Source organism: Chaetodon trifascialis, chromosome 1 (assembly GCF_039877785.1).
Source record: "Chaetodon trifascialis isolate fChaTrf1 chromosome 1, fChaTrf1.hap1, whole genome shotgun sequence".
In the NCBI taxonomy this organism is placed as follows: domain Eukaryota; kingdom Metazoa; phylum Chordata; class Actinopteri; order Chaetodontiformes; family Chaetodontidae; genus Chaetodon; species Chaetodon trifascialis.
The window spans coordinates 69,287-85,751 of record NC_092056.1 but is presented as its reverse complement, the minus strand read 5'-3'; the positions used below and the strand labels follow the sequence as shown (position 1 = coordinate 85,751).

At 45.9% G+C, this 16,465-nt stretch overlaps 1 protein-coding gene across 4 annotated transcripts in view; it reads right to left on the bottom strand.

Annotated features, from left to right (window-relative positions):
• Nucleotides 1–12,942, bottom strand: part of vps13c (vacuolar protein sorting 13 homolog C) — a 90,841-nt gene extending 77,899 nt beyond the window's left edge. For 2 of the 4 annotated variants that reach the window (XM_070961411.1, XM_070961436.1), the window contains exons 1-6: nucleotides 12,744–12,942; nucleotides 9,874–9,917; nucleotides 9,090–9,132; nucleotides 6,915–7,010; nucleotides 1,572–1,673; nucleotides 614–676 (exon numbers count right to left, since the gene is read on the bottom strand). In XM_070961411.1, coding sequence (XP_070817512.1) covers nucleotides 614–676; nucleotides 1,572–1,673; nucleotides 6,915–7,010; nucleotides 9,090–9,132; nucleotides 9,874–9,917; nucleotides 12,744–12,843 — 448 coding nt within the window. In that variant the 5' untranslated portion in view covers nucleotides 12,844–12,942. Of the gene's footprint in view, nucleotides 1–613; nucleotides 677–1,571; nucleotides 1,674–6,096; nucleotides 6,130–6,914; nucleotides 7,011–9,089; nucleotides 9,133–9,873; nucleotides 9,918–12,743 lie in introns of all 4 variants that reach the window. The other 2 variants (XM_070961420.1, XM_070961428.1) reach the window with 2 other exon arrangements.
• Nucleotides 12,943–16,465: the final 3,523 nt, after the last annotated feature.

The following is a 16,465-nucleotide window of genomic DNA, read 5'->3' as shown; positions in this document are numbered from 1 at the left end:
GTGTGTGTGTGTGTGTGTGTGTGTGTGTGTGTGTGTGAGACACACTGTGTGTTACTGTGTGTGTGTGTGTGTGTGTGTGAGAGACACACTGTGTGTTACTGTGTGTGTGTGTGTGAGACACACTGTGTGTTACTGTGTGTGTGTGTGTGTGTGTGTGTGTGTGTGAGAGACACACTGTGTTACTGTGTGTGTGTGTGTGTGTGTGAGACACACTGTGTTACTGTGTGTGTGTGTGTGTGTGTGTGTGTGTGAGACACACACTGTGTGTTACTGTGTGTGTGTGTGTGTGTGTGTGTGTGTGTGTGTGTGTGTGTGTGTGCGTGTGTGTGAGACACACTGTGTTACTGTGTGTGTGTGTGTGTGTGTGTGAGACACACACTGTGTGTTACTGTGTGTGTGTGTGTGTGTGTGTGTGTGTGTGTGTGTGTGAGACACACACTGTGTGTTACTGTGTGTGTGTGTGTGTGTGTGTGTGTGTGTGTGTGCGTGTGTGTGAGACACACTGTGTTACTGTGTGTGTGTGTGTGTGTGTGTGTGTGTGTGTGTGTGTGTGTGTGTGTGCGTGTGTGTGAGACACACTGTGTTACTGTGTGTGTGTGTGTGTGTGTGTTACCGTTGTGAGGCTCTTTGTAAACAACACTCTCCAGACTGAACAGAAGATCTCCAGTTTGAGACGCTGACAGCAAACGCAGCATGAACAGTACAGCCAACATGTTAATACATAAAACATTCATCTAATCCACGTTCATTCATTCATTCATTCATTCATTCATTCATTCATTCATTCATTCATCTATACATTCATTCATCCAAGCAGTCATTCATCTATGAGTAGGGCTCTCAATATTGGCCAAAAATGATGTTGAATTATTCTGTCTGGAAAACGGAAATGAAAGGTGCAAACAGCAGCGCTGCCACACTGTTCGTCTGCAAACTGACCTTTTCTGACCTTTAATCTGCTGAAGTCCGACATGTTCGAAGGTCTGCGCTCGTGATGTCCGCAGACAATAACTCCAGAGTCCCATTGAAAGCCTTCGTCTCTACACTCTGCTTCCTCGGCTTCTCTCATGTCGCCCTCTCTCTCTCTCCTCTCCTGATTCAATGAATTCTGAGTTTACTCTCTTTAGACAGACTCAGTGAGGATTGTTGGCGTTTAGGCTGAAATAATATTCGAGCAGTATGTCTGTGCTGGTTTCCCTCTGGTGGATGTAACGCACAGAAACAGAAGTCTGGATGGTTCAAACTTGATGTGTTTTTAGAAAGAATAATCGAACATCTTCTTTGGCCAGTTCTGACAGGCTTACTCTGAACTGGGACGACTCGTTCCAAGTAACATGTCACGACTGGACTGAGCTACGACATGAAATGAAGCTGGAGCCGCTCACTGCTGTGTAACCTTTGTTTTGGTGTTTGTGAGAGTTCAAAATATCAGAAAGCTTCAGATCAGCTATTAAACACCAGCAGAGAGCAGAGAGGAGACAAAACACACAGGCTGCAGCGGCAGAGCGGAGGCCAGGTGAGCGCTCAGGTGTAACAGTGTAAGTCAGAGGTCACAGGTCAGTCTGTCTCACCTCTGCATGCAGCCATCTGTAGCGCCTCCTCGATGCGTTGAAGCTCTCTCTGCTTCACCTCCTGCAGGTAGCGCTCCTCCTTTGCTGCATCGTACTTTATGGCTATAAAGAAAGAAAGCGAAGAGAGAAACGTCCCGTCAGCTTCAACACTGCAGCCGGACGCTGAAGGAAGAACAAAAAACACAGCTGTCACTCAGTCAGTGTGCATCGTGCCGCTCGGCCTTCCTGCTAATCCTGCAGTCAGACCATAAACATCCTGCTTTAGCTTTTTCTGTGGTTTGTAGCACTTCATCACGCTGAAAGGGACGGTCCAGCCATTCAGCGCTGCTTTCTGGCCTTGACCCTGATGTTCTCCAGTTCCTCTGATGATGGATTCTGAATACCCTTTCTTACCCAATCATGATCCTCTCACCTGTTAGTCACCTTTCCCAGTCTGTGAAACGTGTTGCTGCATCAGATTCACAATAAGCAGATATTTACAGAAATCAGATGTCGAAACTGAGAAATGTCCTTGTATTTGAAAATGACATCGTCACTCTGAATTTGATGCAGCGACACGGTTCTAAAAAGTTTGGCCAACAAAAGAAAACAGCTCAATCTCATTTCATCTCACCATCAGTCAGGTTACCTGGCAACAGGTGAGTCACATGATTGGGTCTAAAAAGAGCCTCCCAGAGAGGCAGAGTCTGTCTGAGGCAAAGATGGGGACGGCTTCTGTCCCGTCCTGCCATGACAGGACTGAACAGGACGTCCAGACTGCGATGTGAGTGTGTGTTTGTGTGTGTAAAGTGTGAGAATGCGTGGTCGTGGGTGTGTGGTGGGACTCACGTATGTCTGACATCTGTATCTGTGTAAGGTGAGGCTGTGTGGAAGGTGGAGACAGTGTCCCTTGCAGAAGGACAAATCAATCTAAATCTAGTTGGACACAAGGGACGAGGCTGAAGACCAACACTGTCTGGTCGCCATGCAGAGCCGCCTGTCGGGGACGTCACTGCGGGGACGTCACTGCGGGGACGTCACTGCGGGGACGTCACTGCGGGGACGTCACTGCGGGGACTCAGGAACTCTTCCAAAAACCATCGTCAGTGATCTCAGTTCATCGCTGCAGCCACAAATGGAGCTGAAAGTCCACCACGCGAAGACAAAGCGAATAGAATCCAGATCCAGAAACACGCCGCCTCCTCTGCTCCGAGCTCATTTAAGATGGACTGACGTGGAAAAGGTTCTGAGGTCTGAGGTCAAAGTTTGACATTCTTTTTGGAACTCGTGGACGCCATGTCCTCCGAGCTGCAGAGGAGACGCACAGTTCAAAGCCAGCATCTGTGATGGTGGGGGGGCATTAGTGCACATGGCGAACCTGCACATCTGTGACGCGGCTCCATCCATGCTGAACCCTACATTCACGTCGCGGAGCAACACGCTTCCAAGTGGACGACGTCTTTCAGGGACGGTCTTCTTATTTCAGCCTGACGACGTCAAAGCGCATTCTGCTCGTACTCCAACAGCACGGCTGCATTAAAAGAGAGTCCTGCTGTAAACTGACTGCCTGCAGTCACTGAAAACGTTGGAGCATCAAGAAACGTGAAATACGACGATGGAGAGTCTGAACTGTCGAGCAGCTGAAAGCGTCCATGAAGCCAGAACGAGGAAACGCTCCTCTTTCAGAGACGGCAGTTTGTCTCCTCAGCTCAGACACTGACAGCGACGTTAAAAGAAGAGGTGATGCAGCGAGTGAGAGCGAAACGCGAGCCTGATTAACTTTATTCAAACGTTTGCTGCATCACATTCTAAACGAGGATGTCATCTTCTAATTAAATATGGCGGTCCAGCGTTTCACAGATCAACACATTTGGTTTCTATTTACATTTTACACAGTGTCAAAACTTTGGAGATGAGGTTGTACAATGATTGGTTCAATAAAACTCCATTTCAAAAAAGCCAAACTATCCCTTTAATCTAGAACTTAATGTGGATGTAACAAACACATCCTCATACCTAAACAAAAATTCAAATCCCAGGAAGTGCAAACCTTCACAGGACATCATCTCAGTGTAACACCAGGTTCACACCAGGACGGCAGGAACAGCAGCTTGGCCTTTTTGGACGGTTGCTGTACACACTGAACAGGACAGGAGCCTCCATGTTGGAGTATACAGGAAACCCCACACAGACCAGTATTGGCTCTTTGACTCCCACCACCCACTGAAGCACAACTTAGGAGTCATTTGAAGCCTGAAACACCAAGCTGGTGGTGTAGAGAGCACAAACATCTGAGGGAAATATTTAAAGCTTGTGGATCCAGGAAGACAACCAACACCAAGATAAGGGACACTGATTGGAGAACAATGTCCATAGTTTGGACAAATGGTTTGAAAGAGGAGTGAAAGAGGCTGTTTTCATGAAAGAAGATAAAGCATCCCTCCACAGAGGAGGAGGCTGGTCTGTTTGCAAAGTTACAAAGCAGCCTGTTAAACTTGGACAGGCGTGTGCTGCATCCACGAGATCTGTAAGAAAGGACAGCTAGCTCAGCTATGTCTTCAGACGCTAGCTTGTTAGCGGAGCTGCCAGCGCTGCAACTTTTCCAGCCTCATTGCTCAATACATGGACAGGAAGTGAATGAAACTACCTGCCTGCAGTAATAATAATAATACATTTTATTTATAAAATGCCCTGCAATCGGCTGGCGACCGGTTCAGGGTGTACCCCGCCTCTCGCCCATTGTAGCTGGGATAGGCTCCAGCCCCCCGCAACCCCGAAAGGGATAGGCGGTATAGATAATGGATGGATGGATTTTATTTATAAAATAAACAGAATCTCAAAGTGCTACAGCACACATCCATCCATCCATCCATCCATCCATCCATCCATCCATCCATCCATCCATCCATCCATCCATTTTCTATACCGTGTATCTCTTTCGGGGTTGCGGGGGTGCTGGAGCCTATCCCAGCCGTCATCGGGCGAGAGGCGGGGTACACCCTGGACCGGTCACACAAACACACAACCATTCTCACACACACACACACACACACACACACCTAGGGGCAATTTTACAGTCACCAATTAACCTAATGAGGAGGAAGCCGGAGAGAAGCCACGCCCGACCCAGGAATCGAACCAGCAACCTTGTTGCTGTGAGGCACGCGCACTACCTGCTGCTCCACCGTGCAGCCTGCTACAGCACACATTACAGTTAAAACATGAAAAATATAAAAAGAGTACCTGAGGTATAATAAAAACCTCTTTAAGTGTTTTAAAAGCATCCACGGTCTGTGGGGTCCTGAGGTGACTGGGCAGGGACTTCCACAGACGTGGTGCCGCAGAGCAGAAGGCCCGATCTCCCACGGTCTGGAGCTTGGATCTGGGAGTGTGGAGGAGGTCTTGATGTGCAGAGCGTGTATTCCAGGTTGGGGTTTGCTGGGTGAGGAGTTCTTTTAGGTATGGTTTCCATAAATGCACTGACGGGTGATGAGAGGGGCTCTGTAATTTATTCTGGCAGTGATGGGAAGCCAGTGAAGTGTGCGGAGTACTGGGGTGATGTGTTCATGTTTCCTGCCTGCAGTGCAACATACTACTTCACCTGACATTGTCAACATGATGAAACTGTTCATTAAGTCAGTCTAACATTTGGTTATGTGGTCAGTTATAGTCTCATGCATGTAAACTTGCCACCATAGGAACGGTGGTTACATAACCTTCAAAACGAGCCACAACCTACAAATCATCCATCCATCCATCCATCCATCCATCCATCCATCCATCCATCCATCCATCCATCCATTATCTATACCGCCTATCCCTTTCGGGGTTGCGGGGGGCTGGAGCCTATCCCAGCTACAATGGGCAAGAGGCGGGGTACACCCTGGACCGGTCGCCAGTCGATTGCAGGGCCCACAAATCATACATGACTTTGAATTTGTTCCCAGTTCTCAGGCTGTTAGCAAACCTCCACCCTGCTATTGTTTGTCATGTTAGCTGAAGTGACTAAGTTGTTCCACACACCAGCAAATCCTCCCAGAAACTCCCAGGATCAGACTGTGGTGACCAGTAACCAGCTAAATCTACATGAAGCCATCACAGCTCTGAATTAGAAAAGGTTGCACAGACAGACAGACAGAGCCGAAGGCAGGGCTGCACGATGTGCTCTTACTGTTAATCCATGACTTTCTATGTCGCAAACGGTTGGAATATCAGACATCATTATGCTGATATCTGCCGCTGTTTCCTTGTAAGAAATAGTTCCTGACCTCTGGTCAAATGCTAAAGAGTGTTCAGATTACACCAAAATCTTCCTGTAAACACCTGTGTATGGGTCAGGCTGCAGCTCCTTCACAGTAAAAGCTCTCGTACTGCAGGGTTATGACAGAAAAGGCTTTTACTGTGAAGGAGATCAGTACATTTTTCATAAGATCACAACAGAACACACTGTTTTCATCATATGGATGCCGTGCAGCCCCAGCAGGTAGCACAGAAAACGCAGCACTTTCTGAATTTCAACCACCACCTCTGACCCTCGGCATCTTACCGTTAAATGGACAAGTTTTCATCTTAGATTGAGCTGGAAAACACACACACACACACACACACACACACACACACACACACACACACACACACACACACACACACACACACACACACACACACACACACACACACACACACACACACACACACACACACACACACACACACACACACACACACACACACACAATTCCATGTCTCAGTCAGTAATGAACACGCTCCACCAGACCAGCCAATCATCCACAGATCCATGCATGGACAGGTGTACTGGAAATCCCTCTGACAGTGTATTTTTCATACAGGTGGGGGCTGTGCTGTGCCGGCTGACCACATGAGCCAAAGCAGGGGACCAGGTAGGAGCCTATAAGCACACAGCAGCCCACTGCGTACTGAACCCGCAGGACCAATGGCCTCCATCAACTGACAGCAGCACTCAGCCGTGACGACGTGCTGAGCCTAAAGCTGTGTGCTGCCCCCAGAGGACGCAGAAGCTGTTTTTGACCTGTTATTGTGTTGGAATGTAATGAGCGCTGGCTCCTCGTCAATGAGAAATATTAGGGTTAGGGTTACGGTTAGGCCATTTTCCAGAGCTTCCTGATCCCGCCTTTCAGAATAAACACAAACAGACTAATGTGGGTTCATTCTGAAACATTCCTTACATAAGAAAACGCTCACCTGACAGAGATGAGCAATCTGAAATGTGATTGGCTGATCTGGTGATGGACAGACTGAATACTAATGCTGGTGTATCATGATCAGTCAAGTCTGCTGTCCAAAGACATGACGGACATGCAGAAGGATTAAAGTGTGGCTTACTGGCTCCAGGAACAACCAGCAGGTACAGACCCTCCAACGTGGCCACCACAGCATCACTGTAGAGATTCTTCCAGGGAATCTTCAACGTCAGCTTCCCTGAAAACACAAACAGGAAATCCACAGCAGCTCTGTGACGTTATTCATCAGGTCACTTACGTTCACTGGACATGAAGCTCTCTGTTGTCCAATGATTTCTGTCCTCTTTTAACCCGTGCAAAGTGTTCTGGATTGTTTTTCTCCCTTTGTAACGTCCTTACTGACTGTCATTGTGGTTTAAAACCGTCTGTCCAGCTCTTCATGGCCCAGGTCTGTGCGGCAATTCACTCTTTACTTTGTGTTTGCCTTTTTGTAAAGCTTGTTGTAATTTGTGACCTTGTTGTGAAGTGGTATAAAAAACACCCTCATTATTATCATCATCATCATCATCATCATCATCATCATGTACAAGCTAACTTAACCATGTTGAACAGGAAGTATTTAAAGCCCACACACTAAATGGTCAGACTCCAAATCTGGACTGCAAAACAGTTTAATCCGGGCTGGACCGGCAGTAAAACTTACCTGGACTGTCACCTGTCATCTCTCAGGTGCATAACCACAACTTAGCGAGCTTGTTTTCAGACGGAGGAATCAGTTTGTCAAAGTGAAATGTTAAAAACCAGCACAGTAAAGAAAAAAGAAGGTCGCAGGATGTTTACTGAAAAATACTTCTTCACTGTATCTGAAGAAACGAGCGACCGGCGTGTGAAGAGCCTAACCCCAACCCCGAAGACCCACCACAGCACCAAACATGTCCATTCTGGATCAAACTGTCCTCAGAGTATACACAGGTCAGACCCACAAACCCAAACCAGCAGAATAAATCTAACCTCAAAACAGCATAAGAGCATTTTCACCAACATGGCCGTCGGCGTGTCCGTCACACCTTTAGGTCCTGAGTTTAAGACAAGGTTCTACAACTTCTAGTCCCTCCTGAGATTAAAGGATACATCATCCAGCCACTTCTCCAGCCTACAAGAAATTACACAGAAGGATGAATACCAAAAGCACACGCTATCGTCTCAGCAGGGCACACAGTGAAGGTCAACTTACTGTGTAAAAGAAGTTTATAGAACTGTAACTCTGTAAAACCTCCATCCGCCATCAAGGTCTAAGAAGGGCACGCAGCATCAGCGGAGACAGTTCCCACCCCAACCATGGACTGTTTGCCCCCCTGTCATCTGGTAGGAGGTTCAGGAGTCTGGACCAGATCTGGTCCACCTGACCCTCATCAGAACTAACCTGCTCCAACTGACCCCACTGACCCAGACTGCAACAGACCTGGTCCAATTGACCAAACTCACCCAGTTTGGAGCAGACCCAGTCCAAATGACCTAGACTCAGACAGACTTGGTTAAACTGACCCAGACAGGAACAGAGACTGGGACAGGCCCACTCCAAATGGCCCAAATGACTCAGACTGGAGGACTGGGTCCAGCTGGGCTCCATAAGTCACAGATACAGTCCTAATGTCCATCCCCACTTTTAGAGACATTGTCATGGGTTCAGGCTCACTTTAAGTTCGGACACTCAGCCTTCAGTGTGAACCTTGTGAGCAGTGACAGGACAGACCACATGTTCCAGCCAGCTGTTTGCATTCAGGACTTCTTATGTCAGCTGATTTGTAAAGTCTGTTGAAGCCGTTTCTGCTGGCAGAACTTTATCTGCTGATCCACTTAACTCCTTCGACAGACCACTGATGGATCAGCTGACAGCAGGTTTAATCACATTATGCTTACACATTTATCTCTTTAAAAGCAGAACAACTAGTCTGACCACAACAATGCTCCATATACTTTGTAGAAATATTGTATTTGTCCAGTTGCCTTGGAAAGATTTAAACTCCAACATGCAGTCTAGAACTGAGCGACAGATGAATGAAGTTCAGTCCTGAGATGAAGCCGTGAGTTTAAAACATGACCGACAGACAATCTGCTGAGCAGACACTTCAGTTAAAGGAATCCTGTCCGTTCAGTACCTGCACACCAACGTTTACTGTTTTCTGACAGTGAGCTTACACTGTGTGTACATCATGTGTGCTGTGCCAGCATGCGATTGTGTAACTGAGATCTGTGTCATCAGTGCGACTCCAGGAAGGCTAACGAGGATCCAAACTAACACCAAGGCAGAACTCACCAATCTGTCCGGCCTTCACTCTGAATGGAACATCGAGCTCACTCTGAAACACAAACACAAACTGTCCTCATTGCAGCTGAAACAATTCATCACATTCATGAACAGGAAATGAATCAGAGCTGTGTTGATAATCATTTAAGTCATTTATTGATCCAAACCTCCACCTCCAGCCTCTGCTGTCTGTCTGCGATGTCTTTCTGGCTTCTGTCTGTCTCAGCTGAGCCTTTGGTCTCAGAGTTGAGTCTTTGGTTTTATACTATCTATATCTATATCTATATCTTATTTTTTATTTTGTGTCCCTTTTAATTGTCTATTTGTTCTTTTTCATCTCCTTTTTCTTGCTGCTGTAACATCTTAATTTTCCTGACGTCTGATCAATAAAGTTATAAACACATAAAACACACCAAAAGTATTTTTAAAAACCCAGACCAGACTTTGACAACTGAACGTCACCTACAGAGAGCCCTGTGTGTAGGCGTTAGCAGTTTTTAACAGTTTATACTGTTTGTGGTCTGAATTTTTAATCCATGAAGCTTTCATATTTATCTACAGAAGACACTTCTAAGTGCGTGATGTCCTTCTGTGAAGTCTGTGGACCAGCGAGACAAACACTACTGAGCACGTGCAGTGGGACACACAATGTAAAAGCTAACCAGGAAGCTGGATAGCCGTTTAGATTCAAGCGAGTCGACGCCATCTTTCAGTCTGATGTCAGGGAGAGCGGACCAATCAGAACAACTGTGGGTGATGACATCAGAGAGGGAAGGAGGGGCTTCAGACTTACCAGAGCATTTTCCTTCACTTTCAGGTTCTCCAGTACAACATTTCCTGCAGAGACACAGAAGGGAGACACTCACTAACAACCCTGCTTTGATTTGGGTCTGTACTTCTGTTTGAGGTGTAGAGAATCATCAGTTTAATGTCACAGAGGTGATTGACAGGGGGATGTTCACCAATCATGAGCAACCCCTCTCAAAATGAGACGCTGGGGGCCTTCATGGGGCGTTCAGGGGACCTCCATTTTAGCTCTCATTTGTTATAATTATGCATTTGTGCCTTCACAACTACATGCTGTTTCTTAACCTGGAAAAGAAAACTCTTCTTCCTCACTATGGATGACCAGTGCACTGATAATGTCTTCTCCGTCTGCTCAGCTTAAAGCGAACCACAAAACTCAGCATCAGACAAAGGAGCAACTAAACAAGCATTCTGGGAAAAGTTAAAAAGAACTTCTTGGACACAGTGAGCGAAGTTATGTTTGAAGAACGAAAGCTGCAGAATTTCATGAAGAGAACTCGTCTCCAGCTGTTCGGCATGGCCGTGGATCCATCATGCTTTGGGCTTGTGGTCAGCCAGTGGACGGGGACATTTCACTGGTAGAGGGACGAAAGGATTCAATTAAATACCAACAAATTCTGCAATCGAGGCTCACAGCTGCAGATAAGAAGACGAAGACTTCTACAACAGGATAATGATCCTGAACACACCTCAAAATCCACAATGAGCCGCCTCAAGAGCACCAGGCTGAAGGTTCTGCCGTGGCCCTCACAGTCCCTGACCTAAACATCAGTGGACGAACCTCCAAAGAGCAGAACATGAGACAACCCAAGACTCACTCTGAACTAGAAGCCTTCAGAGGAGCAAGAGTGAAAATCCTACAAGAAGGGGATGAGCCGACTGTTTCCTGAGGAGGCTCAGATCAACGTGAGGCGAGATGCTGGAGATCTTCTGGCAGTCTGTGATCAGCTCACTCTTCTTTGCTGCAGTGTGCTGGACAGCAGCATCGGAGCCGGCGACACCGACAGACTGAACAGAGCGATCAGGAAGGCCGGCTCCGTTATTGGCTGCAAACTGGACACTGTTGAGGAGGTGGTGGACAGGAGGACACTGGACAGACCCTGAACATCCCCTTCACCTCCTCGTGGACAGACAGTGGAGCTCCTTCTCCAACAGACCGCTTCAGGAAACCTCACAAAGCCAGTATTTGACATATTCTCTGCACTACTGCTATACTGCACAGACTGTTTACTTTGGTTCATCACCTGAAACTGCACACATTTTTTATGTAAATACCTGTTTAGTTTCTTAGTTATATTGAATTTTTCTTATATTATGAAATATCATATAATGTGTATTATACTTTCTAATGCACATTATATAATTATATATCTTGTCGAGTTAAGCTCACTGCTGTTAGATATTTTTTGTTACTGTTTAAACAAATACATTTTGTGTTGTCTGTATGTTTAATTGCTACTGCAACAAAACAATTTCCCAACTTAGGATCAATAAACGACCTGAACGAGCTGTGATGGTCGACAGAGGGCTGGCACTGACCCCTGAACATGCAGGGAGCTCAGAGCCTTCCTTCTGTTACCTTTGATAAAGGCTTCATGAACAGGTTAATAATCAGCAGGTAACTAAAGTAAAGGTGATATTCCACACAGATAATGTCAGATTAATAATAATCAGTAGAGTTACTCTATCGATTAGTCGAGTAAATAGTGATTAAAGTGATCAGGACATGGCGGTCTCCATCTGGTCCGAACACCTTCAGTTTACTTTCTCTCATGAACACACAGAAGCTCAGAGCTGTCAGCTGATTGGTACAGCCTGCAGGTGAGGCGTTCTGTCTCTCAGGTATGTTTGTTTGACTCTACCAGGTGTGACAGAGAGATCTGAACAGGCATGAGGAAGTTCCAAGATGTCACGAGGGACCCAGGTGAACTCTGATGAAGGTCATGTCGACATGTCCAGGACTACACACACATTATCTTTATTTCCACACTTCATATGGAACAACACCAACATACCATTTAACAACTTCAGTCACTCTTTCAAATTAGTCCAAACTTGTCTGTTTCTAGCCAACACTGAATGATTCACCACATCATCAGGAAAAGGAGAAACGTCAAATGATGTTAGGTGCAGCCCAACATGGTCCAGAGCTGCAGTTCATACTGATCGATATCTGATCGGATCATTCTGATCAGTGATATCTGTCCATGAGGAAGTGTGGGACATGGGACTGTCTTTTCCTGCGCATACGTCTCGTGCTGTGGCACCAGGACGCGGTCAGTCAATGACAGTGGACTCGGTGTTACTGTCCTGCTGCCAGAAGCTCTTCGTTTGGTTGCTGTGATGTTGCGTTCAGGGTCAAAATGTGTTTAAAAGTCTCTTATTTTGTTTGTTTACGCGATGACTGACGGAGATTAACGACCGCACCTCGGTCGAACACCGATTGTTTAATGTGACTGAGCTAAAATTTAAACACGAAAACTAATGACCGCGGGATATTGGCCGCTCTTCAATTCGGCACAATCATGCCAACAACAACAACAACAACAACAACAACAACGGTAATAAGGTACCAACAAACGCTAATTAACGTCATAGCCATGACCACAGCAGTGCAGCAGGCGAAGCTTTGACCAAAGCTCAAATTTGATGTGATCCAAAGCTGAATGGTGGACTGTACTACTGCCGACTTAAAGGTGGAACATGTTGTTTAACAAGAGGAGTTCAGAGATGTTCAACTGTGGGATTATATACTTTTTTGCAAAGCAGGGACTTTTAAAATGTGATATTTTTGAACGGAGTCTGGCCTTTCTCCGTGTGTCATCGTGCTAGCTTCAAGCTAGCAGCTGAGCTCACCTCCCCAGATCCCGATCTTGAGCTGGGACTTGTCCAGATTCTCCACGTAGTCTCCGATGAACCTGTTGAGCAGGTCACTGACCAGAGACTCGAAGACCATAACTGAAAGCCCCGGGTTGGACCCTGTAGAAGCGTCGTCAGCCTTCACCTGATTTCCGGTTCAAACGATGAGACAACTCGAGGATCGACTCATCTCCCTGAGATCGACTGGTGTGTTTTATCGGTTAGTGCTGCCTGTGCTTTGACAGTAGTGTGTGTGTGTGTGTGTGTGTGGGGGGGGGGGGGGGGGGGGGGGGGTGGATCAGTCAGGTGACTGTGCGTCATTAAATGTTTCCTACCTCATGGTCAAAAACACAAACTCGGTGTCTCTGTGGTGAAAGAAGTACTCACATAATGAACAGCAGTGTAATAGTACTACATTACATTAAGGTCCTGTTTCATATTCCACAATAGGAGCGTAGATCCCTCAAAAGTACTCAGAATATGTGTTACATGTTACATAAATATCTGATAAGTTACACATAAATTAAAATAAAATAAAATAAAAATATTTATTTCATTCAGTATTTCTTAGTGCAGGTGTGTGTGTGAGTGCGCGCTGTGTCTGTAACCCTTGCCCCCCGCCCACACACACACACACACACACACACACACAGAAGCCGCCACACATCATGTTGTTGACGCTCACTTTCAACCAATCTGTTCTTTTCCGCGCAAGTGACTAAAAATGAGCAAAGATATAAGAGTCATATCTCAGTCATATCTTTCATAGAAAGTCCAGAGAGTGAAATACCTGTGTTTTTCATTTCAGCTGGAGAAAGTTGGTGTCAGGGAATAATGCAAGTTTCTTTTTGATTTAATCAAGTTTTAGCAAGCTAACAGACGCTGTCAGTTATCAGTTTAAGCTAACGTCTTTCTCGGTGTTAGCTAGCTAGCTTGCTAAAAGCTGAGCATTTAGCTTCTTCTAACGTTTGCCTGCAAGTCTTATGGTGAAGAGCAGTTAACAGAGTTTCATGTTTTATGGTAAAGAAGTGGTGGAGTCTGTGTGATGCACAGGAGACTTTACTTAAACAACACAGACGTTTCACTTCAGTGGTTTATTAGGTGGAGAGTGCAGAGATGTGACCGCAAACTGAACAAACTATGGAACAACAGCCGGTGTAATGGTTAGCATTCTTTGTCACATTAGCATTGCTAAATGTCAAAATCTGGGCTCTCAAGTTTTGAACTGAGTGCAGAGTGAGATTTTGGTGGCGGCGGTGGGGGTTGGGTTGGGGTGGGGATGGGGGTCTGATCCGATAAATGACACATAAATTCATACAAATAAAAAGAAGAAGAATTCCTTTATTCGTCAATTGTACACACAACATGCAGAATTGAGGGGGAAACTGCACCATCTGTGAAATTCTTTCTCCCTTTTTGACCCATCCATGGTCAGTCCTTCCTCCACGGCAGACCAGGAGCGGTGGGCTGCCAGCCGATAGCGGCACCAGGGGACCCAGTTCCTTTTGTCACCATTCGTTCAGGTGTGATCTTCATGCATGTTTTTAGTGGGGTTTTTTATGGAGGATACAAGATACTGAACCCCTAAACTGTCCCCAGTGCTGCACCATTGGTGTGTGAATTCATATGTATGTCTGCTGAATGAATAATTGTGATTGTAAGAGTAAATGATGTGACAGAGGTGACAGAGGTCAAACACTGACAGCAAACTAGTGCTGGATTTTAATCTTGATGCTGGACTGGTGAAATGGGTGTTGGATTTTTTAACTTGCCGGCCACAGGCAGTTAGGGCAGATGGTGCCCTTTCCCAAACAAAGCTGTCCTCCACAGGCTCACCACAGGGGTGTGTCCTGTCACCCCATTGTACATTTTCTACTCAAATGATGGCAGGAGCCACCACAAAGACAGGCACCTTCTGGAATTTGCAGGGGACACAGTTTCAATCAGTCTGCTCCAGGAAGGTGAGGTCGACCATGGACCAGCTCTCATGGACTTTGTAAAGTGTTGTGACGACCACTTTCTTAAGTTGAATGTAGTAAAAACCGAAGATATGTCTGTCGACTTTAAGAGGAGAAGAACTTCTCTCTCTAATCCCCCCATTACCATCAAGGGTTCACTAGTGGAAACATTAGAGAGCTACAAATATCTGGGCACTGTCATTGACAAGGAGCCATGACCTCAATGCATCTGCCATCTGTAAGAAGGGCCTGCAAGGACTTCATTTTCTGCGCAAGCTAAACACTTTTAATATGGAGAAAACACTAACGGTGATATTTTAAAAATCTTTTATTGAATCAATCTTAACTTTTTATATTGTCTCGTGGTACAGCAACTTAACTGTGCAGAACAAGAAACAGTTGCAAGACATTCACTACGTTTACATGCAGTCAAGTAACCCTTTCATAACTGAAATATCAGCAATAACCCGGTTGCACACGGCCATGTAAACACCAACAACCCTTTTGAAAAACCGGAATATGCTGATATTCCGTTTTTTTAAAAACCCGAATATGACCCCTGGGTTACTCCTTTTATAACGCGAATTTTTGTTCATGTATACGCCTATCGGAGTATCCCCATCGAACAGAACATTATTTTGTGTTCAGGTAGCATGGATATGGATGGCACAGCTCCGGCTCCATAAAGGCACAGGAAATCATGGCCAGCCCTGATCACCCTGTCAGAGCAATTTGTTCTTCTCCCTTCTGGACAGCGTTACAGGTTTCCAAGGGCCAAACATGACAAATTTTCTTTTATCCCCACTGCAATTAACATGATCGATCTGCACTAGGTTTTTAGCTGGAAACGACAAAAAATCTGCCGGCACTGTCTGAAGCACTTCTTTATCTTACTCATTTTATTGATGGTTACTATTGACGTGATTGTAATTGTTTTTATTTATACGACTGTCTGTCGGTACGATTGTCATTGCTGTTTTTTATTGTTTGTGACTGTCGTCCCACACTGCAAAATGATTTTCCCTGCTGAGAGAAGAATGAAGCGAGGCCCACATGGTGCAGTGGACTCTGAAGGGGGTCTCTGTGGTCCAGCACAGGCAGATGTGTTCTCCGTGTTCAGACCACCAGCAGGTAAACAATGAACTGTGATCATCCTGAGGAGATAAAGGTCTCTTACAGGATGTCAGATCAGATGAAATATGATCTCACTGCTTGAATTCTTATTTTCAAAGAAATTTCACAGATGATGTCAAAAATGTTCAAAATGTTAACAAGTCAATGAGAACATGTCAAAAATGAAAACAAGGCTCCTTTTAACCTCTGACCCCAGATCAGTCTGACACTCCTCTGAACCACCTGTGCTGGCCTGGGCTGATCTGGTCTGACCCCTTCTGAAAAGTTCTGGTTGAACTGGACCCGTTCTGCTGCTGCAGCTCCTCAGATGATCAGTGGCCGACTAGTCTCATCAGTTTTCTTAGTGGAACAGTGTGATCCTGGTTCAGTTTGGAAGACACACATTGTGGGATGGAGCTCCACACCAGCCTCCAGTGTTCATCTGTCATCTGGTCGACCCTGCACTGTCACCACGGTAACAGCTCGGCCTGAAACAGGAAGTGAACGAGCTTTGTTGTTGATCAGGACAAACATGTTTTATTAAAATCCATTTCCTGCTGATGGACCGTATGCAGCCGTCAGCTCAGCAACCGCTGATTTGTGTTGAGTGCGGCGATGATGTCATCAGCCTGTCACAGTTCAGAGAAT